We start from the raw sequence: 24,585 nt of genomic DNA, 5'->3' as shown, positions 1-24,585 counted from the left end.
AGTGGTCGGCAAACTCATTAGTCATCAGAGCCAAATATGAACAGTACAACCATTGAAATTTCTTCTGAGAGCCAAATTTTTTAAACTTAAACTGTATAGGTAGGTACATTGTTATGAACTTAATTAGGGTGCTCCTAAGCTGGCCTTTGCTAAAAACGTCCTCAATCAGATTGAGGTACATTCGCTGAGGTGGACCCCTTCCAATTCTCCAATCCACACTCGTCTTGTATACTTGTTTCGTCTACCTCCTTTCGTTCAAGCTCTCTATATGTCCAAGCCATCTCAACATACCTTCCTCAGTCCTCGACACTACATCTTCTTTCACTCCACAACGTTCCCTAAAATTAACTTAATAAACTTTACTTAAAGTTTTAAGTCAACTTCGCACTGTACGTGCGCGCCCGCATGTAGTATTTTGTGGGAGAGCCACACTCAAGGGGCCAAAGAGCCGCATATGGCTCGCAAGCCGCGGTTTGCCAACCACTGAGCTAGGGCATGGAAAACCTACTCTTGCACGAATTTCATGCCTCGGGTCTCTAGTCTATAATAATAAAAGCATAATATGCTAATTAGACTGGATATCCTTCTGGCCAACCTTCTGGACAAACCCGGGGCTGTGAGGGAAGCCCGGGTCCTGGGTGCCAGAGGGAAGCCAGTGCCAGCAGCCAGGGGAAGGAAGGCCTACTTTTGAATTATCCTATAGAATAAAAGGCTAATATGCAAATTGACCAAATGGCAAAATGACTGGTCGCTATGACATGCACTGACCACTAGGGGGCAGACACTCAACATAGGAGCTGCCCCCTAGTGGTCAGTGCGCTTCCACAGGGGGAGTGCTGCTCAGCCAGAAGCTGGGCTCACGGCTGGCGACTCTGATGCAGCGCTAAGGACCCCTTGGGGGATGTCCGCCTGCTGGCTTAAGGTGGACATCCCCCAAGGGGTCCTGGATTGCGAGAGGGTGCAGGCCAGGCTGAGGGACTCCACTGCCCCCCCCCCCCCACTCCAGTGCATGAATGTTGTGCACCAGGCCTCTAGTTACTCCATGAAATGTATGTTTTTTTCCAGCTTTACCAGTGAGATTTATAATATTATGCTGCATTTGGAATTTATAATGTGATATAAAGGTCTAAGTTTATTTTTCTAAATAGATAACCTATTAGTTATTACCTAGTTTATCCTTTACTTACTGGTTTAAAATGCCACTTTTGAAACATTTACAAAACCATTCTCTAAAGTATTAGTCTAGAAACAGACCCTTGTATAGGTATTTGTCCTGTACCCCTGAGATTAATTGATTCTCACCCCATTTCTCATTGAACTATTTATTGTAGCTTGAAATTAATATTTCCCTATTTGGGACTAGAAGTTCCTTTCAAAACTTTTCTTAGCCATTCTCAATTATTCTTTTTTTTTTAAAATATATTTTATTGATTTTTTACAGAGAGGAAGGGAGAGAGACAGAGAGTCAGAAACATCGATGAGAGAGAAACATCAATCAGCTGCCTCCTGCACACCCCCCACCGGGGATGTGCCCGCAACCGAGGCACATGCCCCTGACCGGAATCGAACCCGGGACCCTTAAGTCCACAGGCCGACGCCCCATCCACCGAGCCAAACCAGTTTCGGCCTCAATTATTCTTATAGATGGATTTTACAGCCATTACTCTTCTTTCTATACTATTTTTTAACATTTATGAGGTCATATACTTTATAAAATTGTTTCTTGCTTTTATTAAATATTACTAGAGGTTCGGTGCATGAAATTTGTGCACGGGGGGGGGTGTCCCTCAGTCCGACCTGTGCCCTCTTGCAATCCAGGACCCCTAGGGTAGGGTCCCTAGGCCTGGACGGTGATCAAGGCCTATCGGGGCTTTCCTTCCCCCGGCTGCCGGCAGCTGGCCCCGCCCCCACCACTGCCACTGCTTGCCATCTATGCAGCGCTGCTCCCCCCTCCCCCGCCACCAGTTGCCTCCCTCTGTGGGCAACAGGAGTGAGGTGTGATCAGTTGGTTGGCCTGGGCCTCCCTCTGTGGGGTGATTGCAGGTTGGCCCCCCACACCCGCCACAGTGTTGCTGGTCGGTGGCCTGGGCCTCCCTCTGTGGGGCGATTGATAGTGGGGCTCCGTGATCAATCGCCAGGCAAAGGGAGACTCCGCCCACCCAGCCGGGGCTCCATGATCGATCACAGTGGAGTCCCCCCTTCCCCCTCCCATTCAATCACCCTGCCAGCCGGTGGCCTGGGCCTCCCTCTGCGGGGTGATCGACGGGCGATGGCGGGCGCCCCCCCCACCCCCGACCAATTGCATCACACCCTGCCATCAGTGAGTGTCATAGGGTGGTCATCTGAAAGGTCGCCCAGATGGTTGTTCTGCTGTTCTGTCCTTTGGTTGATTTGCATATTACACTTTTATTATTATAGACTAGAGGCCCGGTGCACAAAAATTTGTGCACTCGGAGGGAAGGGGGGTCCCTCAGCCCGGCCTGTGCCCTCTCGCAGCCTGGGGCCCCTCGGGAGATAACGACCTGCTGGCTTAGGCCTGCTCCCGGGTGGCAGAGGGCAGGCCCAATCCCTAGGTGCAGCCCCTGGTCGGGCTGAGAGCAGGGCCGATTGGGGAGTTGGGGCGCCTTCCCCTGTCATGCACAGAGCAGGGTCGATGGGGAGGTTGTGGCGCCACCCCCGAAACGCACAGAGCAGGGCCAATCGGGGGGTTGGGGCGCTGCCCCCTGTCACTGACAGAGCAGGGCCCATCAGGGGGGTTGGGGCTCTGTACCCTGTCACGCACAGAGCAGGGGCCATTGGGGGTTGGGGTGCCGCCCTCTATCACCCACAGAGCAGGGCCAATGAGGGGGTTGGGGCGCCGCCACTCTCACACTCAGGGCAGGGCCGATGGGGAGGTTATGGCTCTACCCCGTCACACACAGAGCAGGGCCCGTGGGGGGGGGTGCGTTGGGGCGCCGCACCCTGTCACACACAGAGCAGGGCCGATCAGGGGGTTGGGGCGCCGCACCCTGTCACACACAGAGCCGCAGGGCGATCAGGGGGTTGGGGAGCTCCCCCCTATCAGGCACAGAGCAGGGCTGATCAGGGGGGTGGGGCGCCTTCCCTTGTCACGAACAGAGCAGAGTGGATAGGGAGGTTGTGGCCCCGCCCCCTGTCACACACAGAGCCGCAGGGCGATCAGGGGGTTTGGGCGCTGCCCCCTGTCACGCTGATCCCAGTGCTGGGAGGCCTCGCGGCTCCGCTGATCCCGGTGCTGGGAGGCATATTACCCTTTTACTATATAGGGTAGAGGCCTGGTGCACGGGTGGGTACCAGCTGGTTTGCCCTGAAGGATGTCCTGGATCAGGGTGGGGGTCCCCACTGGGGTGCCTGGCCAGCCTGGGTGAGGGGATGATGGCTGTTTGCAGCTGGTCACACATCCTTCAGAGTGGGGGTCCCCACTGGGGTGCCTGGCCAGCCTGGGTGAGGGGATGATGGCTGTTTGCAGCTGGTCACACACCCTTCAGGGTGGGGGTCCCCACTGGGGTGCCTGGCCAGTCTGGGTGAGGGGCTGAGGGCTGTTTTCAGTCTGGGGGTGACTGAAGCTCCCAACCGCTCCTTTTTTTCTTTTTTTTCTTTTTTATTCTGGGCCAGCTTTAGCTTTGAGGCTTGGCTCCAGCTCTTAGGCCTCTGCTGCTGAAAGTAGGTTTCTGGCCTTTGCTTACAATGTTGGGATCCTGCTGGCTGAAGCCCAGCGGACTAAAACAGGTTTCTGGGGTTTTATTTAGCTTCTATATTTGTTACATAGTTGCTTAGAGTTGCAGCTCAGAGGCCTGCAGCGGCAGGCGGGGAACGTTGGAGTCCTCCGTCACTGAAGCAAGCAAGCCTCATGTTAGTTTCAAGCTGCCTGGCTGCCGGCCGCCATCTTGGCTGGCAGTTAATTTGCATATTGCCCTGATTAGCCAATGGGAAGGGTAGCGGTCGTACGCCAATTACCATGTTTCTCTTTTATTAGATAGGATTGTTGTACTAACATTTTCTGCCATTTTCACAGTCTCTTAAACATCATTTACTATGTCTGTACATTATTTTACTATTTCCTTGTATTATGACAATATTGTCATGACCGCTGGGTGAAAATATACAGTGTGATTATTTTAGTGCCTGTCTCCCATAATAGGACGAAGCTCTGTGAGGGCTTTTTAACATTATATCCCCAACATTCAGCTTGATAGTAGGTGCTCTATGAATATTCATAAAATTAGAAATTAGGCATGATTTATTCCATTTTATTTCTCTCTCCTTTTGTTGCTATCCTCACTTATGCTGTACTGGACATCTTTTTCAACATACCTTATTTAGTAGCCTATACATCTATGTCATGCAACACAGGCATTGATTCCATTAAATAATAGTTTTGACACAACTTTTCCGGTTAATTGGGAAGTTTGCTATGAGGATTAACGTTTCCTGCATTGGCTCCGTGATGCTGCCCTCTTTCCAGGAGGCCAGCCCAGGCCATCTTCCTTGAAATGTCTGATGTTCTCTGGAAACATGGAAAGGGTGCTGCATCTTAAATCAAAATGTCATTTCAACCATTTCAACCAGCGCCCTGACCTCGCGTGGCTGGGGCAAGCATATTGGCTTTCACATCGCCAAGCCCGGCGGCTGATTTTGGAGATGGTGAAAATGGTTTGCAAGTGTGTCCTCTTCCTCTGAAGTGGGATCCTGTGGAAAAGGGGGGACAGCTGTTGAATGTGGGTCTAAAAACTTCGCGATCAGCTTCTGTCAGTGGCCAAAGGTCACAGTGGACAGATCTTTCCCCAAGGCAGGCTGGCCCTGAGGGAGAGGATGAAGTGGGTGGTGTAGGCGGGGTCACGGAAAACAAAGGAAAAAGAACCCTAGGCAATCTGTGAAGTACATTCTGGCTTTGAGATAAGACACAACTTTGCAAAAATGGCTTGTTATGGAGAAAGCTTGTGTATTTCCTACAACAACAACTCTTGAATCCCAACATAATCATGAATTACTGTAGGATTCTTACTTTCATTTCTTCATGGAAGAAAACTTACTGTTCATTGGAAGGAGTGGAAAAGCCATGTGCAAAGGCAGGAGTAGGTTGGGGTGGTGGTGGTGCAGCTAAGCACACTGTCTGTCCAGAGAATCTTAAGTAGTTCAGGATAACTAGGGATTGGAACACAAGGAGGAGTGTGAATGATATGGGTGGAGAGGTAGACCAGATGGCCAAGGTCTCCAATTGCGCTGCAGAGGCTGGGCCATTGGGCAGCCAGTTGGGCAAGTCACTTCACCTATCAGTTTCTCCAGTTCCTCATCTGTAAAACGGGAGAGAAAATTCCTGCAAAGTAGGTGCTACTATGTGTATAAAGTGAGTAAATACATGTAGGACACTGGAAAGGTGTAGGGCACATAGTAAGCATTCACGTATTAGCCATTAAAGTGGACACGTGTTCACCCCAATCCTATTTCGGGAGTTAACAGGGTCATCAAATTGGGACTCGGAAAGCGTTGGTCCTAGAACTCCTTCGGACAGATTATAGGCAGGAAGGCCTCTGAGCTTTCCGGTTTGTTCTTCATTCGCTACAACCAGACGACAGACATAAACTGGCGGAGACATAGCCTGTGCAGGGTGTTAAAATACCATCTTTAAAACCGATTACAGAGAGCACAGTGACTCCTAAACCACGTGAGCTTTTGTGTCAAGGATTCCTTTACGTCGGCACCTTGGCCAAATAGAGCTTTATGCAGAGACCACACGCCTTTAAGGGGACACTTTGTTTAGCACTTCAGAATTTACAAAACACTTTTTAATTTTTCATTGAAGTTATTCTCCCCAAATGTTTTACGCATTCCCATTTTACAGATGGCAGGCTGAGAGAGGTGCAGTCAGGTCCCCCTTCCTCAGGTTCCCCTTCCGCTCACACCCCGCAAGCCTGGCAGTGGCTGAGCTGTGATGTGGGATTTCTGGAAGAAGCACCGTCTTCTTTTTATTTATTTATTTATTTATTAAATATATTTTATTGATTTTTTACAGAGAGGAAGGGAGAGGGATAGAGAGTTAGAAACATCGATGAGAGAGAAACGTCGATCAGCTGCCTCCTGCACACTCCCTACTGGGTATGTGCCCACAACCAAGGTACATGCCCTTGACCAGAATCGAACCCGGGACCCTTGAGTCCGTAGGCCGATGCTCTATCCACTGAGCCAAACCAGTTAGGGCAGAAGCACCGTCTTCTGGCCACTTTTTTTAGGGCTCCTGATGGGCGGACTCTGTGCTGTGCACTTCCCTGGGGGGTGCGGCTCTGAGGCATGTGGAAGGAACTTGGGGGGGAGAGGACCGGGAAGTAGTGGAGGGGTAGAAAGTGCCTCCTTGAAGAAAAACATCATCAGGCTCCACTCCACCTTCAGTCTCTCCGCCACAGTGACTGGAGGAGTGGCCAGGCCGTCTTCCTGCTTAGAACCCAGACAGAATGGCAGTTTTTTGTTTTGTTTTTTGTTTGTTTTTTACCAGCTTCTGCTCTGGGAAATCACTTAATCTCTAGGAGTGTTCATTTATCTGGAATTGGGACGATTTCATTTTGTGTGCTGCCTTGAGAATTAAGTGATTAATGAATGTCTGGCAAATAAGTACATAGTTATATTTTTTCTCCTCCCCAATCACACCAGGGACTTTGGATTTAAGGAATGAGGCAAGGGGTGAGTCACTTTATCCTTTCTCCACAGCTGAAGTTTTCTCTCCAGATTAATTTTTACCCTGAAGTTTGGGATACAAACTGAGTAAACTAGTGGCCCTTAAATACATTACCTTTTCAAACACGCTTTCCTCCCTTACTGTTTTCCCCCCAGTATAAAAGCAGCACATACTTACTGTAAACAGAATAGCCAGCTTGTACGTAAACTTGTGCCCCAGAAAGCTGCTTGTAACCTCACTTCCGAGATTTTTCTTAGTCATGCATTAACCCGTGGATGTCTAATTGTAAGGCATACATAACTACATATATCAACTTTATAGACACTCACACACAGATACTTGTAGAAATGTGCGTGCCTCTTTTTAAGAGAAATGGGGTCATATGATATATACTGTGTAGCAACTTGCTTTTTTTTTGTCCGACAAAATACCCTCCACGTGGGTGCATTACAAAAACAAGCCGAAGCCCATCCTTGCTGGTCACGTGAGGAGCCTTGGCCTGTCAGCCGTGGGCAAACTACGGCCTGCGGGCCGGATCCAGCCCATTTGAAATGAATAAAACTAAAAAAAAAAAAAGACCGTACCCTTTTATGTAATGATGTTTACTTTGAATTTATATTAGTTCACACAAAACTCCATCCATGCTTTTGTTCCGGCCCTCCGGTCCAGTTTAAGAACCCCTTGTGGCCCTCAGTCAAAAAGTTTGCCCACCCCTGGGGCCCCGGCTGCTGCATCGCTGGTCTTCCTGAGCAGCGGCAGCTTGTTGCCACTCTTTCGTCACCACGCCTAGCACTCCAGTGAGCGTCTCTGTGCCCACAGCTTTGCGCTTAAGCAGGAGTGAAGTATCTACAGTTAGAATTGCCAGCACAACATTTTGGTAGATGCTGCCATATTGCCCTGTAATCACATTGTACCAATTTGTGATTTTATGAACAATAACTATGAGTAATTGTTTATTTCCTTTTCCCTTATTATCTATTCCCCATCTCTACCATGCCTAGAATATAACATTTTTTAATCCCCCACCCCCAGGATATGCTTTTTAATTTATTTTTAGAAAGAAAGGGGGCGGGGGGAAGCATCAATTGGTTGCCTCCTGTACGTACCTCGCCTGGGGATCAAACCAGCAACCTTTTTGGTGTTCAGGACGTTGCTCAAACCAATGAGCCAGCCACCCAGTCAAGTCTGGAATATAACTTCTTGAAGGCGGATACCTTGAGTATCTTGTTCACTGCTAGTCCTAGCACATATGTAACTTTTTTGAATGAGTGAAGAATGTCTATTTTTCTATGCCTTTGCCAACACTCTTTAACCTTTGGTGATTAGTGGGGAAAATCTAAAGTATTCCTTTTTTAATAGTTTATTTCCTCAATTTTGTTGAATATATTTCATGTTTTATTTGGTTGTTTCTATTCCTTTTACCTTCCATGTGATTTACCCATTTTTCAGATGGGATTTTCATTCTGTTCTTACTTTTTTATAAGAGCCCTCTGCATGTTTGTGCTAATGTGTTAGAAATATGTTTTCACATTTTCTTGTTGTTTGCTTGCTCTTTTACATAATAAAAATTTTTATACATTTTCATGTGATCAGGTTTATTGGATTTTTACCTTAAAGTTTTTTGTGTTACATGTCCCATTTAGGAAAGCCTTCTTCACTTTAAGATTTTAATAATATTCACCTGTTTGTTAAAGCTTTTTCTTCTGAAGTCTTTACTACTGTGCCATTCATTTGGTGTGTAAGGAATAAGGTAGGAACCCAACCCCATTGCTTTACACATGGTCCCATAATAACTTACTGAGGGGAGAACCTCACGTGGTAGAATCCTGTGCAGCCATAGAAGCACGAGGTAGAGCCTTTCGTGCAGCCTGGGCTGTGAAGTTTTAAGAAGTCTTTCTCCCTGTTGGTGACACTGACTTGGAAGATAGCATTAATCTTCTTTCTTAGAGACTGGGTGGGGGTCAGAGGCAGGAATTGTGGGTTTGGATACACCCAGGCTCCATTCCGGCTCGCTCTTCTCTCCCAAGTTACAGGACCCGGCAACCTGTGTGTTTTGTGAAATAGACACAATACCCACCTGAGGCCTTGCCTTGAGAATTAAGTGAGACATGGTGTTGTTTGGTTTGTTCGTGCCATGCAAGGATATTTTATTTTGGCGACATAAACTCTCGAATTGCCTACTCAGTGAAGAACTTTATAAACCACATCACAGAGGTTAGTTAAGAGGAAAACAAAGTCAGAGACAGATGCTTTTCCTAATGTCAGGTCCTCATAATTAATCTATGAGTTAATCCTAGATAATAAAGAGGTAATATGCAAATTGGCCATCACTCCAACACACAAGATGGCCACCCCCATGTGGTCAAAGATGGCCAGCAGGGGAGGGCAGTTGGTGGGGACCAGGCCTGCAGGGAAAGGCAGTTGGGGGTGACTGGGCTGGCAAGGGAGGGCAGTTGGGGGCGATCGGGCTAGCAGAGGAGCAGTTAGGCGTCGATCAGGCTGGCAGGGGAGTGGTTAGGGGGTGATCAGGCTGGCAGGCAGAAGCAGTTAGGGGCAATCAGGAAGACAGGCAGGTGAGCGGTTGGGAGCCAGCAGTCCTGGATTGTGAGAGGGATGTCCCACTGCCTACAGGGATCGGGCCTAAATGGGCAGTCGGACAACCCCCCCCCCCACCACCAGTGCATGAATTTCGTGCACCGGGCCTCTAGTAAACTAATAACTAATAAAAATACTAACAGTGTAGCCGGGCTGTGGTTGTCATTGATTGGGTTTCTTGGTTTCTTTGTTGTGTTTTAAAACCAATCAGCATTTATTGACATAAATCTGAGGTGACTTGTACACATTGCTTATTACAGCTCAGAGAATGTAGAAATGAGTCTCAGTGTTTCAAAGGTCTCTTCCTGGTCATGTCAGATTTCAATTATGTTTTAATAGTAGACCAATTAATTCCGTTAAAATACAATACTTACAATTCCAGATGGTACAATGAACTGGGAATGATATATTCTTAAGAATTATGTTAAAACCATCCATGTTCTGGAAATAGTATGTTAAAAATCATAATTACTAAAACTTGTTTATCTGATGCCCAGTGGCCAGCATTCGTGCCATCTTTTCTAGCTGAAAGCAGCGGGTTGGTCACTGTAGCGCAGTGTCAGTCAGGGTCCTCATCGCTCTTTACCCTGCCCTCCTGCTCCCCCATGGGATGAGGTGTTCGAGCACTTCTCTTCCTCGGCTCCCTCCTCTCCTGTCCTCTCCTGGGGCAGGCAGCTGTGGCTTTCCCGAAGCCCGAAGCCGACTGTCGTCAGAACCACCCACCGTTTCCATCGGATGCCGTTGGGCGTTCTTCTGAGATGTCTCTCAGATGTGTCTGTCCTCCTTGGGACTAAAAGGACCTTGATGCCCTGAGGGTCCAGGTCTGTCCTTCCAGACGAGCCATCATTGCTCCATGAATGACAATTTAGAGGAGGCCCTGCTCTCATCTTTACTAAATGCTGCCAACACGGAGTTTGCAGCGACCGAGGCGTGGCCCCCACTGTTGGGGCTCGGGCTTTGATGGCCACTGTAGAGCATCCCGTCTGCTCACCGATGTTACAGACTTCAGTCTGGCGGACACTCTTTTAAGCTCGCTCATTGTTCTGCAAAGTACCTTGGCTTTTTACTGTTAAAATAATCAGAACAGCGCCCTCCAAATTTTCAGGGAAACTCAGGCAGACTGGAGCCTGTGCCATAATTTACACAGTCTCGTGGGAGCACTGCACGGACGTGTCTGTGGCTGTCACGTTGCCCCCGTGCTTCCAGGTGGCACATGGCTCTATCTCTTGTGGGGTGCAGCTGGCAGCCTGGAACCTTGGGAGGGCCCAGCCCCTAAACCAGCAAGTTCCTGGCGTCCAGCACAGGCCATCAGTGGAGCTAGAGGACTGGGACCAGGTGTAATCAACTTTGCTTTGGTCACTGCACACATAGAAGGCTCATCATTTGTGTGGTTCATTGTAGAAAGACAGTATTTAATGCCAGGTATATCCATGGGTCTTAATAAAAGTTATTTCTCTTCTGCAGTTAAGTTTGGCTATTTTGGGGGTGTTTGGAGGGGAAGGGAGCAGCAAGAAGGTTAGGGTAGGAAGAACCACTTGACTCTGTGTAAGTGGATCTGAGTCTGGTCTCCGGGGCTGAGGAATGGTGGCAGAAATACTGCTTACAAGCATGCATGCAGATCAGCCGCTCTGAGTGAGGAAGTGGCTGCTTTAACACATTTTGCTATGTGTGAAAGTGGCCGTTCTGCACAGGTAGATACTGTGATCTCTACAACCCCTTCTTTTCCTAGGACAGGGGTGGGCAACCCCTGGCACGCGTGCCAAACATGGCACGCCAGTAACTTTTGCTGGCACGGGAAACCCTCTCTTAAAATTTTCCATTTACAATTGTGAATCTTTGTTCTCAGTGATGAATTTTGTTAAGTCTCGTAATAGGAGTAGCCTGACGGATGAAAGTAGTAGCTCGTGCATATCTCTGAAGGTCACGAAATATAAACCTGATGTAAAATCTCTGTCATCAGTGATGCAGCAGCAAAAAGTCCCACTGATAATATCAGACGGAGTCATAAAGTTTTCTGCCGGACTATCAATGTACATGTGTGCATTAAAAAATAAATGTATTTTCATCATCATATACTGTGTTTTTGTCGCTCGAATGAATTTTGTCATTTCTTCAAGGTTCCTCACATACGTACACCTTAAGAGATATCAAGTTGGCGTAACATGTTCTCAAAAAATTAGGGTTGGCACACAGAAGAATTTTGAGTGAGAGATTTTGCTGGTTTTGGCACGCACTCACAAAACGGTTGCCCACCCCTGTCCTAGGAGGAGAGGGGCAGCGCAGTAAAGGTGGAAGGCTCCGGGGTCAGTCGACCTACTGAGGCGTGAGCCAGGTGTGCACAGCTCTGGAGTCTGTAGAGGCCACAGGGAGGACAGGTGCTCCTGCATTGGCCCTGTGAGCCGCGCATTCCATATAGACGTGCCCGCAAAAGGTCTGCGCCTGACTCCTTCGCTCAGCACCACCTGAGGGTGCATCAGAGCTCCTCCTCTTCCTTGCCCAGGAGCACTCCGGGGGTGGTGAGCCTCGTTTTATTTATTCATTCTTCAGGCGAGGGACAGCTGGGTTTTGTCCCACTTTGCGGCCATGATGAAGATGTTGCTGTGAGCGTTATGCACTAGTTTTTGTGGCCCGGTGCTCTCGTTTCTCTTGTGCGTAGCCCTAGGAGTGCAACCTCTCGGTCACATGGTCACTCTATTCAATGTTCTGAGGAGCTGCCAGACTGTTTTCTGAAGTGGCTGCAGCACTTTGCATCCCATCGGTGTATGGGGGTTCCCGTTTGTCCACACCCAGCACTAGGTATTGTCCGTCCTGACGGAGGAAGGACGAGTGACAGAGACGTCTTCTGCTGGCCACACTGCCACTGCTGGCAGCACACGGAGTGGGGGCCTCCAGGCGGAGTGCAGCGGGCCTCGGGGTAAACCGAACCCAGAGGCTCCGACGCCGGGAGGATTCTCGGACCCGCTTCTCTGTTCCTTGCTGGGGATCCCCTTCTGCTCTCTCTTCCCACCAGCTCCCCCGCCTCAGTGGCCAGAGGGCTGACAGCCAGGCCATTAACAGCTCACCACCTGGAGAGCTGGCACTCTCTTCCCCGCTCCCACTCCACACTCCCAGGGAGGGGCTGTTGGCCTGGCGGGCCCTGTGTAAGCATGGCTGCGCCCACCCGCCCCTTCTCCACTCTGGAAGCAGGGCTAGTGGTGGAGCCGTTCCCTGAGGTGGCCATAGGCGTCCACTCTCCTGGGAGGCTGGGGGGACGGGGGAGGAGGTTGTGGTTGTCTCAGGCTAGACTGACGCCTGTGTACCCTGGCAGTGACTGCCCCTTACCTAGCTTACCAGTGGCTAAGAGAGAAAGTGATGGCCTGGGGCCTGATGGAGGCGCCTGGGAGGAGAGCAACCAGGCGGTCAGGCTCCCACCTCTAAGGTCGGGCCCATCAGGGCATGTGAGTGCCTCAGCCCCGGACGTGGTTCCCGGCTGGAGGGAGGTGCCCGAGTGAGTCCAGTCCTGAGCTTATGCAGAGATTTGGTTTTCTCTCTTCACTGTCCTTTGTCCACTAACTTAGGCTTTCACATCCCACCACCTGTCAACCTTTTGTAATATGCACACAGAAAATTAGCACTTTATTTTCATTTGCATTTATGTCATTTTTAACCACAGGAGTGAAATTGAGCCTCTTCTTAGATGTTTACAGGCCTTTCTTGTATCCATTGCCTTTTTTCTTCTGTTGCCTTTTTGCTTATTGACCTGTGAGAACCATTACATTAGGTGGAACTGTAATTCAAAATGGGCCGGTCAGCGGTTTCATAGGCTTTAGGACAGCAGTGTAGCTAGGTACAAGTACCACATGAAAAATTAGTGAATTTCTTGTGAGCCAGCGACAGCCACATATAAAATAAAACAGGAAAAGGAGATTCCATTCACAGCACCAACAGCAAATCAGTGTTTAGAATGCTGACCCACTGAGGTCCGAGGCCCCTGATTCAGAATCCCGGCAGTGTGCCTGAGCTCCGAGCTCGCCACCTGCTGGGCCCCCCACCTTTACTCTACAGTTCTGGCTGCGGCTTGGGAATCTGGGGCATTTGGGGGAAGAAAAAGAGAATAATTTTTCAAATAGTACCGAGGCCCTGGCAGGATGTGCTTGGCGGTTACAGAGTTGGCCTGTGCACCGGAGGGTCACTGGTTCGATTCCAGTCAAGGGCATGTGCCTGGGTTTCAGGTTCAGACCCCAGCCCCTGTCGGGCACGTGTGGGAGAAAACCAATCGATGTGTTTCTCTAACGTGTCTGCAGGACGTGACTGACTCTGACTTCTGTGCGTCCGCACACATGCCCACCACCGGCCAAGGACTGGTATTTACCGGAGATCCGCTGAGTGCCAGGCAGAGGCCTGGGCCCTGCCGTCTGTGTTTGCGAGAGGGAAGCGCCTCACCCGAGGTCGCCGGTGGTCGGCCCTCAGGACTGGGATTGGGCCTGTGGCGGCGGAGCCTTCTCCCTGAAGCGGGCCTGTGTGGGGTGCTCTGTCCACACACGTGCATGACACTGCACATATACAAGTGACCGGACGAGCCACACGTGCTGGGCAGTGCGCAGCGTTATGCTCTCTGTCTGCCCTCAGGGCAGGGCTGCTGGCGCCCAGCCCTCCTTTCTCTGAGGCGATGGTGGCCTCCATCATGCTTTATGTGGCATTAATCACCCGAAGCAGTAACTGCTGGAAAGTAAACAACCTGTCAGTCTTGGCCGGCCAGGGCAATTGCCTCCTGTTCTTGGGAACATTGTGATCCGGGCGGGAGGCCCTGCCCTGGGTTCCGCTTGCTGGGCAGAGCCACTCCGCGGGAGAGCCCGCTGGGCACGGCCCCGGGAGGCAGCAGCAGCCGTATGGGCGCCCCCACCTCCCTACCTCAGGCCTAGAAGCCCTCCCCCTGCCACCCATCTCCCCCTCTGCCCCAAGCCCCTTCCGGTTGAGGGTTGAGGCATCCGGCCTGGGGGCATGTCCTAGTTTGGCTTCCTCCTGGCTGTGTGACCTTGGATGGCCTTGGGCAGCAGGGCTGGAGTACAGTGGCCTGGGCCTGGGCGGGCGGGGCTCAGTGCAGGGGGAGCATGTGAGGCTTGTTGTTTGGAAGAGGCAGTTGTGACTGGCACTTGCTGAGGGCTTGTTACAGGCCAGGCTGAGTATGTTGTCTCGTCTGATCCTCACAGCTGCCTGCGAGGAACATTTTGCAGATGCGGAGCGTGAGCTGCAGAGAAGTTCCTGAACTTGCCAGGACACGGAGGGTCTGGCTCAGCCCCGTCTGACCTGACGTCACATCCTCTCTCCCCCTTGTCCCGGACCAGGCCACAGGCTGTGCTGTCTTCACTGCCAACTGGGGCACAGCACTCCTGCCCTGGGCCTTGGTGTCCTCACCTCTAAAATGGGCACAGTCGTATTGTGCTTGTGGGTCCTCAAGGTGGCCTCTCAGAGAGAGGCTGGGTTGAAGGACCTCTCTCTGTCTGACTTCAGTTGCATGTGTTTGGTGTTTTATTGATGAAATGCAGACTGTTTTCCCCAAGTGCCCACCTGTGTGATGGGCCCTAGGTTCCAGCCTGGCACTGGAATAAAAACACCAACCATTGCCCCTGTGGACACCTGTTACATGCTTGGAGTGGAATGAACACCTACCCCCCCTTTTTTAAATTCATATGTAATATATTCCTAGTTTTTAAAAAGTTGATGCTGAAAATGTACATAATTTAAAAGGGAAGTATTCTTCTTGATCCACTGTCAGACTCACAAATACAAGGGCATGTGTATAACATTTTAAATAAAAGTACAATCACACTGCGTACCCATTCAGCACTTCTTGGATGGCATAGTTAGGTCTCAGGCTGTTGGTGTCTGCAGTGTTGATGGTTGTCAAAATGCCCAATGGGCCGTGATGCACTGTCTTCCGGTCCAGCAGATGTGAAGGCCGCTCCCCATCTTTTGTCCTGGAGGGTGAGCAGTTAGCTGCCGCCGAGGCTGGCGTGGCACTGCCTGCACTTGGCATGTCTGTGACTGTTAGGAGGCGGAGCATCTTTTCACTCTCTGCTCGTTTGGCTTAGTTCCAGCTCTGCTGTTGGCTTTAGGGAATTTATATCAAATTCTGCCACCGTCAGTTACAGGCCTGTCACATGCCAGTACTGTACAGGGGCTGGTGTGAGTGTGCAAATGGGTTCAGGTGGACTGGTACGTGGGCCTTGAGGGCTTCCAGTCCAGTTGGGGAGCTACAGCATAGCCGTCATGCGGGAGAGCCGAGGGGGAAAGTGGAAAGTGCCCAAAGAAGTTGAGAGGAAGCTTGAACATCCTGTGAAAATTCAAATAAAGTTTTATTGGAACACAGCCAGGCCCATTCACTCACATACTGTCTGTGGCTGCTTCCTTGTTTCTGTGGTGGAGTTCAGTAGTTGTGACAGAGAGCTGTGGCCCGCAGGCTGAAAATAGTTACTGTCCGGCCTTTGTGGGGAAACTGCTGATGCCGGGCCAGATGTTACATGTGTGGTTGCGTGAAGGAAGAGGGAGGAAGCAAAGGTGAGCTGAGCTCCTCCCTGGGCAGGCACAGTGTAGAGCGCTGTATGTGTGAGTTTCGTTTCATGTTCCTTGGAAACCTTTTCTCTTCCATCCCTTATTCTCATTGCCCCCGACGCCGCGCCCCCCCCCCCCCCCCCATTTCTGTGTGGGGTGGAGGTAAGGAAGGGGACAAATGGAGGCTGAACCAAGCTCAGGCCAAGGGTTGGGGTAGAGGGAAACTCCAACCCTTGCAAATGTTCAGGGCCCTTTGGTCTGGATCCAAGCCATTCTGCCAGGGTTGTGGCCAGCGGAGGAGCCCACCTCTGCCGAGGGCTGAGCTGGTGGGGCAGGGCTCTGGGCATTGCTGGTGGGAGTGAGGAGGTGGGGGGAAAGGGTGTGGCCACCTCTCCTCTCCCTCTAGTGCTCCAGGCCCTCCCCCTCTGGGCTGGGCTGGTGACTGTGGAGGATAGTTTACATCACCTGGTGCCAACCCGTTCTCCTTCTCTGCTTTAAAAGGCCTTTCACATTTCCAAAGTAGAGGGTGGGGCCAGAGATAGTGAAAGCTTTGAGGCTGTGGAAAGGCCCCCACAGCTGGTTGCCCTGCACTGTCCACCAGTGCTCTCACTCAGGGCGCAGGCAGGTCCAGCCAAAGACTCTGTGTGCCAGCCGTGCGGGGCTGGACACACCTTCAGTCCCCCACTCTCCTGCGTTTAAGTACCGACACTGTCCACTTTTTGGAGACGTGGAAGCTAGTGCTCACAAATGGAGCCAATAGTAAGTGGTGGGTCCAGATGTGAGCTCAGGCCCCACACCTGGGTGCTGACCAGGTTCCCAAGGTAATTTTTGGGGTACGGAGAAGAACATCAATTGTTGCATATCTATATAATTTTTACAATTACTGTTTATGATATATATTTTAAATGTATCATTTTCATGGTTTTATTGTTTTTCCGTTTCTTTTATTGATATATATATTTTTATTGATTCAGAGAGGAAGGGAGAGGGAGAGAGAGATAGGAATATCAATGATGAGAGAGAATCATGGAATGGCTGCCTCTGGCACATCCCCTACTGGGGATTGAGGCCACAACCCGGGCATGTGCCTCCCGGGACCTTTCAGTCCACAGGCCGACGCTCTATCCACTGAGCCAAACTGGTTAGGGCTATGGTATATGATTTTGATTTTGTATTTGCGGGGATGATATACACTTAAAAAATTAAGTTTAAAAAGTGAGTTGATTAAATAAAAGAGGCTCTTCATGTTGCAGGCTGTTTCTAATTTCATTGGCAAAATTGTGAGGGGGTGTGTGAATGAGTGGGACAGTCAGTCACCCTGCACCCTATGGCAGCATCTTGGGATTGTACCTAGCATGTCCCTGGCACAGAGGGTAGGGTGGGGTGTACAAGGGCTGCTGAACAGAAAGCAGTACAGAGCGAGGACCGGCTCCAGTATTCCTCCCCACTCCATGGTTGTGTGTGTGATGGAAATATTTTAATTTCAGATCGATTGAATGCTACAGAGAATAAGAGAACAAATAATCACGCTCAACCCAGTTTTTTCAACCTTGCCAAATTTGCTTCTGATTTTTACTTTTTTCTCATTCGTTGCCTTCCCTCTTCCCCAGAAGCAAAACCAATTTGTGAAGTTGGTGTTGGTTTGAGATTGAGTGCACATTCGTAAATTTTTACTCTTTGCATAGTCAGCCCTAAAAATAAATAGTATTGTTTTGCATGTCTTCAAACTTTATACAAGTTATTTATATGTATATCACCATGTAGCTTTTTTGTTTAATATTATGTTTCTGAGATTTCTCCATGTTGTTTATTAAAAGTGCCATTTGCTATTCCATTCCAAGTTAAAAGAATTAACATCTCTCTCTTTTTATTGCTGAATCTGTAGGTTATTGACAGTTTCTCCCTGTGATGAGCATTTTTGCCTGTTTCCCGGTGCACAGCAAGTTCTGCTTTAGGATATGCCTGTAGAACTGGAATGAATTTATTATATATGGTGTGAGGTAGGGGTTTATTTTTCCATATGGATAACCAGTCATCCTGCACCATTGAAAAGCTTTTTTCTCACTGTCATAGATCAAGTTTCCAAGTATCTGAAAATGTATTTGTAAACTCTTCCCCCACCTCCATTGGTCTGTTTATCTCCATGAAAAAAATGACATGGTTTTGGTACTGTAGCCTTCAGAGTCTTTTAAATGGTTTAGGAGCATGTGTTTCATGGAGATGAGTTTTTTAGAAGGAAACGAATATCAAACCTTATGCCACAGTGTAGTTACATATCCACATAGCACTTCTTGGTTCAAAGAACTAAGATCTTGGGGCATAAGGATTTGAGCCTTAAGGGAAGTGGGGAGGGTTTAGGTGTGTGGACGAGGGTCATGCAATAAAGTGAATATCAAGAAATTCAGGAGGAATGAAATAGATAGACTCTGTGAATATTTGAAGCAAGAAGACACTGTGTGGAGTAGTTTGGCTAGGGTTTAGTCCTTGGAGTCAGAGAGACCCAGGTTTGATTTTCAGCAAGGCACTCTGGATCATAATTTCTTCATCTATAATGGGGTTGCCCTGGCTGGGTGGCTCAGTTGGTTGGAGTGTTGTCCTGGTACACCAAAAGGTTGGCGGTTCAATTTCTGGTATGAGCACATACCTAGGTTGTGGGTTTGATGCCCCCCGCCCCCTGCCCCTCCGGTCAGGGCATCTATGGGAGGCAACTGATCGATGTTTCTTTCTCACATCAATGTTTCTCTTTCTCCCCCCCCCCCCCTCTCTTTCATATCAGTAAAAGAAAACAAACATATCCTTGGGTGAGGATTAAAAAAAAGGTGTCAATAATGTATTTTCCTTATGGACTGTTGAGAGGACTAAATGAAATAATGCACATAAGTGGCATAGCTCGCCTTTGTCTTTCTTTCCCACAGTTTGCATTCTGGAATTAGAACAGGCTTTACTGTGATTCCTGCAGTGACTTCGTTTTGCTCTCAGATCACTGTTGAGGTCAGCGATCCGAGAGCAGGAAACGGAGAATTTTACAGGCACGAAGGTGGAGTCAGTGTGCTCTGTCTAAGCTCATCCTGGGACTTGTCGGTACTGCTGGTCCTAAAGGAAGAAGGAAGGAGGGAAACACCATCTTAACTTGGGATGGTGAAGGTAGGGGTGCTCTTAATGTCACAGATGCTGCGGGCAGTAGAGCGGGAATAGATGGTGATGGAAGGAGACTTGAGCTGGGTGGTGAACACACATACAATATACAGATGATGGATTGTAGAATTACACACCTGAAACCTATATAATGTTAATAACCGATGCCACCCAATAAATTCAATAAGAAAAATAGATGCTATAGGCATCTTCGCTGAGCAAGAAATAACTTCCAGAAAGGAGAAGTTGGCAATCATGTAGAACTACATGTCCTCGGACCAGCAAATGACACCCCCATGGAGGGTGTGGCAAAGCGTGCAGTAGGTTCTGGAAGCATTTAGTTTCTGCTCCTGGCTCTGCCACTGACTGCTGTGTGAGCTTGTCCAAGTGTAACCTCTCTGAGCCTCTGCTTCCTTCTACCAGTGGGCTCTTCCCACACGCCCCCATCCTGTGGTCTGAGGGTCAGGTGGCTTAATACCTGAGCAGACTTGCCACTGGATCAGAGGCCAGTGGGTGGAAGCTGCCCCTCTGTTCCCCAGGCGCATCTCTCCCCTCGCACCTCCTTGCTACGGGCTGCGGAGGATTGCTTTCTCATTCACTCTTCCCTTCAGCTCTCCCCTCCTGCCCACTCTTCAAAGTCTGTCTCTAATGTTATCTCCTCTAACCTTTTCACCATCCTCCCCATTCTGGGTGAGTGTTGCCCGCCTCTTAGAGATTTTTCAAATTCTGCCTTACAGTAGTGCTTTTCCTGTGCTGTTCAACGTACCCCAGAAAATTGCTAACCTTTGAGGGCAGGCGTGTGTCTTACTTTTGCAAACCCTGTAGTTCCAGCACAGTGGCATAGCAAAAAGTGTGAAATCACGGTCAGGCTTTTGCTGAGCACCTGCTATTCCTCAAACAGCACAGTGGTGAGCTAAACAGCCTGTGTCTTCAGTTCCTGGCCCCCCCACGCCCCAGGGAGACCCCACCAAGCAGAGGAATGCCCATGCACTTCAGGTTGAGTGAGATTTCCCCTCGCACATCAGCTGGTGGATGGAGATGAACAGCTGTCTTCTGGATGGTGCTCTGCTGAGGGGAGCAGGGCTCTGGGGGTGGGGGTGGGGGTGGGGGTGGGGGGCAGGCCTGAGGAGGGAGTCAGGTAGGTGCCATGTCACTGGGAGGGGCTCTAGAGTGCATGCAAGAGGCAGGGATAAGGAGGGACGTTCTGTAGGGAAGCACACAGGTCAGGTCTCTGCTGGTGGAGGGGGCTGTGACCTGGGCCTGGGTCAGGTCTCTGCTGCTGGTGGAGGGGTCTGTGACCTGGGCCTGGGTCAGGTCTCTGCTGCTGGTGGAGGGGGCTGTGACCTGGGCCTGGGTCAGGTCTCTGCTGCTGGTGGAGGGGGCTGTGACCTGGGCCTGGGTCAGGTCTCTGCTGGTGGAGGGGTCTGTGACCTGGGCCTGGGTCAGGTCTCTGCTGCTGGTAGAGGGGGCTGTGACCTGGGCCTGGGTCAGGTCTCTGCTGCTGGTAGAGGGGTCTGTGACCTGGGCCTGGGTCAGGTCTCTGCTGCTGGAGGAGGAGGAGGAGGAGGAGGAGGAGGAGGAGGCTGTGACCGGGCCTCAAGCCCCACTATAGAACTGCTCTGTATGGGGCAGCAGGTGCCTCCTGCCGGGCATGAGCTGAGGGTGCTGCCGTGCTGCGTCAGTATTCATTGAGCCATGGGGCACCTGTCCACCCAGGTACTGAGCACCTGGGCGCTGGGCCTCATGCCGGCCATTGCTCTCCTCCTGGGAACAGGAGGACACTGGAAACCAGTTAGGGTGTGAGAGGCTCCAGGTTACGTTGCCCTCAGAGGAGTGTCAGCTCAGGAGCCTGGAAATGTGTGTTAAAAATCCGACTTCCCAGAAAGGTAGAGGTGTTGGTTAGGTCTGCGAGGCCTTCCTGGGAGTTGTGACTTCTGAACGGGCAGTGGGCAGAACAAGAGTTTGGGGTTTGCGCCGCTTCCCTCTGGCATGATGTGCCCAGTGCCTCGCCCTGCGCGGGCCGTGGCATGTTCGTCAAGTGTCCGCTGGGCTGTGAGACGGGCTGGGAAAGCTGGGGGAGAAGAAGGTTTGCCGATGGCTGTGTCTGAGCTGCGGGAGCTGGGGGCGCTGTGTCCACTCTGCTGGCTCTGTCCGAGGAGTCGCACGGAATTCGGTGCGTAGTTGTAGCTCAGCCAATGTTTGGGACGAATGACTTAATTTCATATTTTTGTCCATTCTATTCATTGTGTGTGGGGGGGGTATGTTAGTTTCCTGTGGCTCCTTCAGCAAGGTCCTGCAAGCAAACTAACTCGGAGCCATGGAGGTCGATTCTCCAGCAGGTCTGGAGGCTGGACGCCGGGAATCAACCTGGCCCAACTCCCTGGGGCCTCAGGGGCCGGCCTGTTCTCTGCCTCCTCGTCTGGTGGGGCTCCAGGAGGCGTGGCTGTATCTGTCCCTGTGCCCACGGCTCCTCCTCCTTCCCTCTGTGTGTCTCTCACAAGGACACCTGTCCCTGTGCCCGGGACACAGGACACACCCAGGCCGAGCTCCTCACCCCATACTTCTTAACCTCCTTGCATCTGCAAGGACTCTTGTTTCCAATTAGGTAACCCTCAGGTCCTGGAGATGAGGGTGCAGGCTTATTGGGAGGGCACCACTCAGTCCACTATAAGGGGTCTTAGTATTTTTCTGATCAGCTCTCTTTTAGCTATTTTTAAGACTGTTAGTCACTGGGTGTGTGTGTCCTAACTTGTTGCTTGCACCATATATATATATATATATATATATATATATATATATAAAAATATATATATATATATATTTATATATATGTATGTATGTGTGTGTGTGTGTGTGTGTGTGTGTATATATATATATATATATATATATATATATATATATATACATATATATAAAAATACAGCTAGGTTTCACTCCCCCTGCCCACGATTTTAGGTTCAGAAAGTCCTTCCCCACTGACTGTCTGATAAGTAGTCATTCATGTGACAATAAAACCTTGGGAAATTAACTTTTAAATCCAGTGGTAACTTGGTTTGATATCTGCTGTGAGGTGAGGGTCTGCACTTTGGAAAAAAATAGCTAATCATAACAGATGAACATTTGAACAGACCTGTACACACAAACACACAGATGAGAGAGAAACCTGCAAACCCAGGGCAGCCTGAGCAAGGCCTGGGCTTAGTTAACTTGGTGCCACAGCCGGTTCCTGGTGCCACCACAGGGCACGCTGGCTGGGCACCAGGGCCTTTCTGTTCTATTTTTGTAATTTCTCGTAGACTATCATTATTTAAAAAAACATTTTTTTTAAAAAAAAACAGTGAATCAGATTTACCAATACCAACTATTAAATAATTTATTCTGTGATTTGTAAAGCTGTGACAGGTGTTGTAGCGTTGTGGTTAAACTTATTTAACTTGGGAAAAGTGACATCATTTGATGTGTGGCCTTTCCCCTAGAAACGATGTGCCCTTTTATTCAGGCTATACTTTCTCTTCTAATGACATGTGTGCAGCTTGGTCATAGATACTTTCACGTTTTTGTTGTTATTGTGCATGAATCTCTTTTCCTTTTATACTCTAACCAGCTTGTGCCGGCTCCATGGCACCAAGCAGAATGCCCTCACCCTTTCAAATACGTGGAATTCTTTTAACTTGGTGAATGCTCTCATCTGCACCTAAGACAATGATTAACAGGCTTTCTCTTCTTTAGTTATTTAGTTAGACCTGTTGTCGGGAGGGGTGGTTGGCTGTTTACTCTGACGTGGATTTCGGTAGCTGCTCTCCATCCGAGTGTGCGGGGACATTCTTTGTGAAGGAATACAAAGTTATGTTCCATGACTGTAATGCTAACTGTATCGGGTTGGATTCTATTTCTGTGAAAATTATAGAGGTGCTGCCTCTCAAGGGTCAGGTGGTGTGTTACCTGGGGTGCCCTTGGCCCAGCCAGGTGGTAGACAGACGGGGCTGCCCGCCCAGGGGGCCCGGAGCTGGCGCTGGGCTTTCCTCCCGGCCGCGAGCCTGGGCGGCGCTGAGGAGGCTGGAAGGCCGCTAGCTGGTGAGCCCACATTTGGAAACACTCACAAGTGGGAACTGTACTAACCTTCCTCCAGGTCAGTCTTATGAAATTCGGCTGCTGGAGAATCGGAAGCTGGGAGACTTCCAGGATCTGAACACAAAGTACGTCAAGGTAAGTCTGTGGGGCGCTCTCCCTCCCTGAGGGGCCGTGGGGGTCTCAGCGCTGGGCGCGCTGTGGTGGTCAGGAGTGGCATGGGGGTTTGGGGAAAACCCCAGAGGGAGTGGGCCCCTGTTCCCCGGGTGCTCTCCCAGGGACTAGGACGCCACAGCCGAGAGCCGAGTGGCGTGGGCTGATGGACGAGGCTCTGGGCTCCAGGTTGGCCACTCCCTGAGCTTGTCTGAGCTTCCGTTGGCTCATCAGCACAGAAGGAATGACAAGTAGCCGTGTCTGTAAAGCACTCAGTCGTCATGGACAAAGGGCAGGCAGCAGTCTGCTCGCTGCTGTTCATGTTGCTGGGACTCTGTGGCGGGAGTGGGGCGCCCGGGGCGGACGACACCAGGAGGGGCGACCTTGAGGGTGGGGGCGCCCTGGCTCAGAAGGCGGGAGGTGGGTTCCTCTTGGTGCCCACACTCAGCTCCTCCCGCCCGTTTCCCTGCCAGAGCATCATCCGTGTGGTTTTCCATGACCGTCGGCTGCAGTACACAGAGCACCAGCAGCTGGAGGGCTGGCGGTGGAGCCGGCCTGGGGACCGGATCCTGGACCTCGGTGAGCATGTTGGGCTTCTTCCTGGACGCCACCTGGCCTGGGAGGGGCACCTTAGGGCCCCTGTCTTGTGTGAAACCCTGTGGGAGCTGGCAGTCACCAGGCCTGCTGCCAGGAGTCCCAGGGAAGCTTTGAGAAGGATCACGTGTTAAAGGATGTTGATAAGCGATAACGGGAAGGCTGGCATCGCAGGTGGGCGTGGAGACGGAAGCTCGGGGCTCAGGCAGTGGTCCGTATCCTTCGTCCACAGCCTTTGGGCAGACGGGTTTTGGAATTCAGAAGCTGGAGTGACAGGCTGTGGTGCGTGGACACAGCATCGGACATGCCTCCAACAGGCAGTCGAGCACAGTCCTTTCTGCAGCAAATAACAGGACCGTTCACGCAGATTGGACCACGACTAACAGCTTCATGGCAACCCACGCCAGGCTTGCTGCCAAAGGAGCTTTGCACGGCCTGGTTTCTGAACGTTTGGCGTCTCCGTGGTTAGAGCGGGGCCTGAGATGGTCCCGCCTTCAGCATCGGCGTGGCTGACAGTGCGCTTTGTGTGTGTGCAGATATTCCACTGTCTGTTGGTATCTTGGACCCCAGGGCCAGCCCGACCCAGCTGAACACTGTCGAGTTTTTGTGGGACCCTTCGAAGAGAGCCTCGGCGTTCATTCAGGTATGTGGTGGGGGGGGTGGGCTGCCCGCTGAGGGGTATGCAGGGGGGAGGGGCTTCCCACTTGGGGGTACGCGGGGAGGCTGCCCACTGGGGGTACGCAGGAGGGGTGCTGCCCACTGGGGGGTATGCGGGGGGGGCTGCCCACTGGGGTGTACGCAGGAAGGGGGCTGCCCACTGG

At 50.6% G+C, this 24,585-nt stretch overlaps 1 protein-coding gene across 4 annotated transcripts in view; it reads left to right on the top strand.

The window, feature by feature from the left end:
* Positions 1 to 24,585, top strand: part of TFCP2L1 (transcription factor CP2 like 1) — a 62,501-nt gene that overhangs the window by 7,525 nt on the left and 30,391 nt on the right. For all 4 annotated transcript variants that reach the window (XM_036319242.1, XM_036319240.1, XM_036319239.1 and 1 more), the window contains exons 3-5: positions 23,079 to 23,155; positions 23,644 to 23,749; positions 24,301 to 24,407. In XM_036319242.1, the coding sequence (XP_036175135.1) occupies positions 23,079 to 23,155; positions 23,644 to 23,749; positions 24,301 to 24,407 (290 nt within the window). The remainder of the gene's footprint in view (positions 1 to 23,078; positions 23,156 to 23,643; positions 23,750 to 24,300; positions 24,408 to 24,585) is intronic.

This window comes from Myotis myotis, unplaced genomic scaffold, assembly GCF_014108235.1.
Source record: "Myotis myotis isolate mMyoMyo1 unplaced genomic scaffold, mMyoMyo1.p scaffold_m19_p_8, whole genome shotgun sequence".
NCBI classification, from domain to species: domain Eukaryota; kingdom Metazoa; phylum Chordata; class Mammalia; order Chiroptera; family Vespertilionidae; genus Myotis; species Myotis myotis.
Note: the sequence above shows the minus strand (reverse complement) of the source record. Positions and strands in the feature narration are given on the sequence as shown.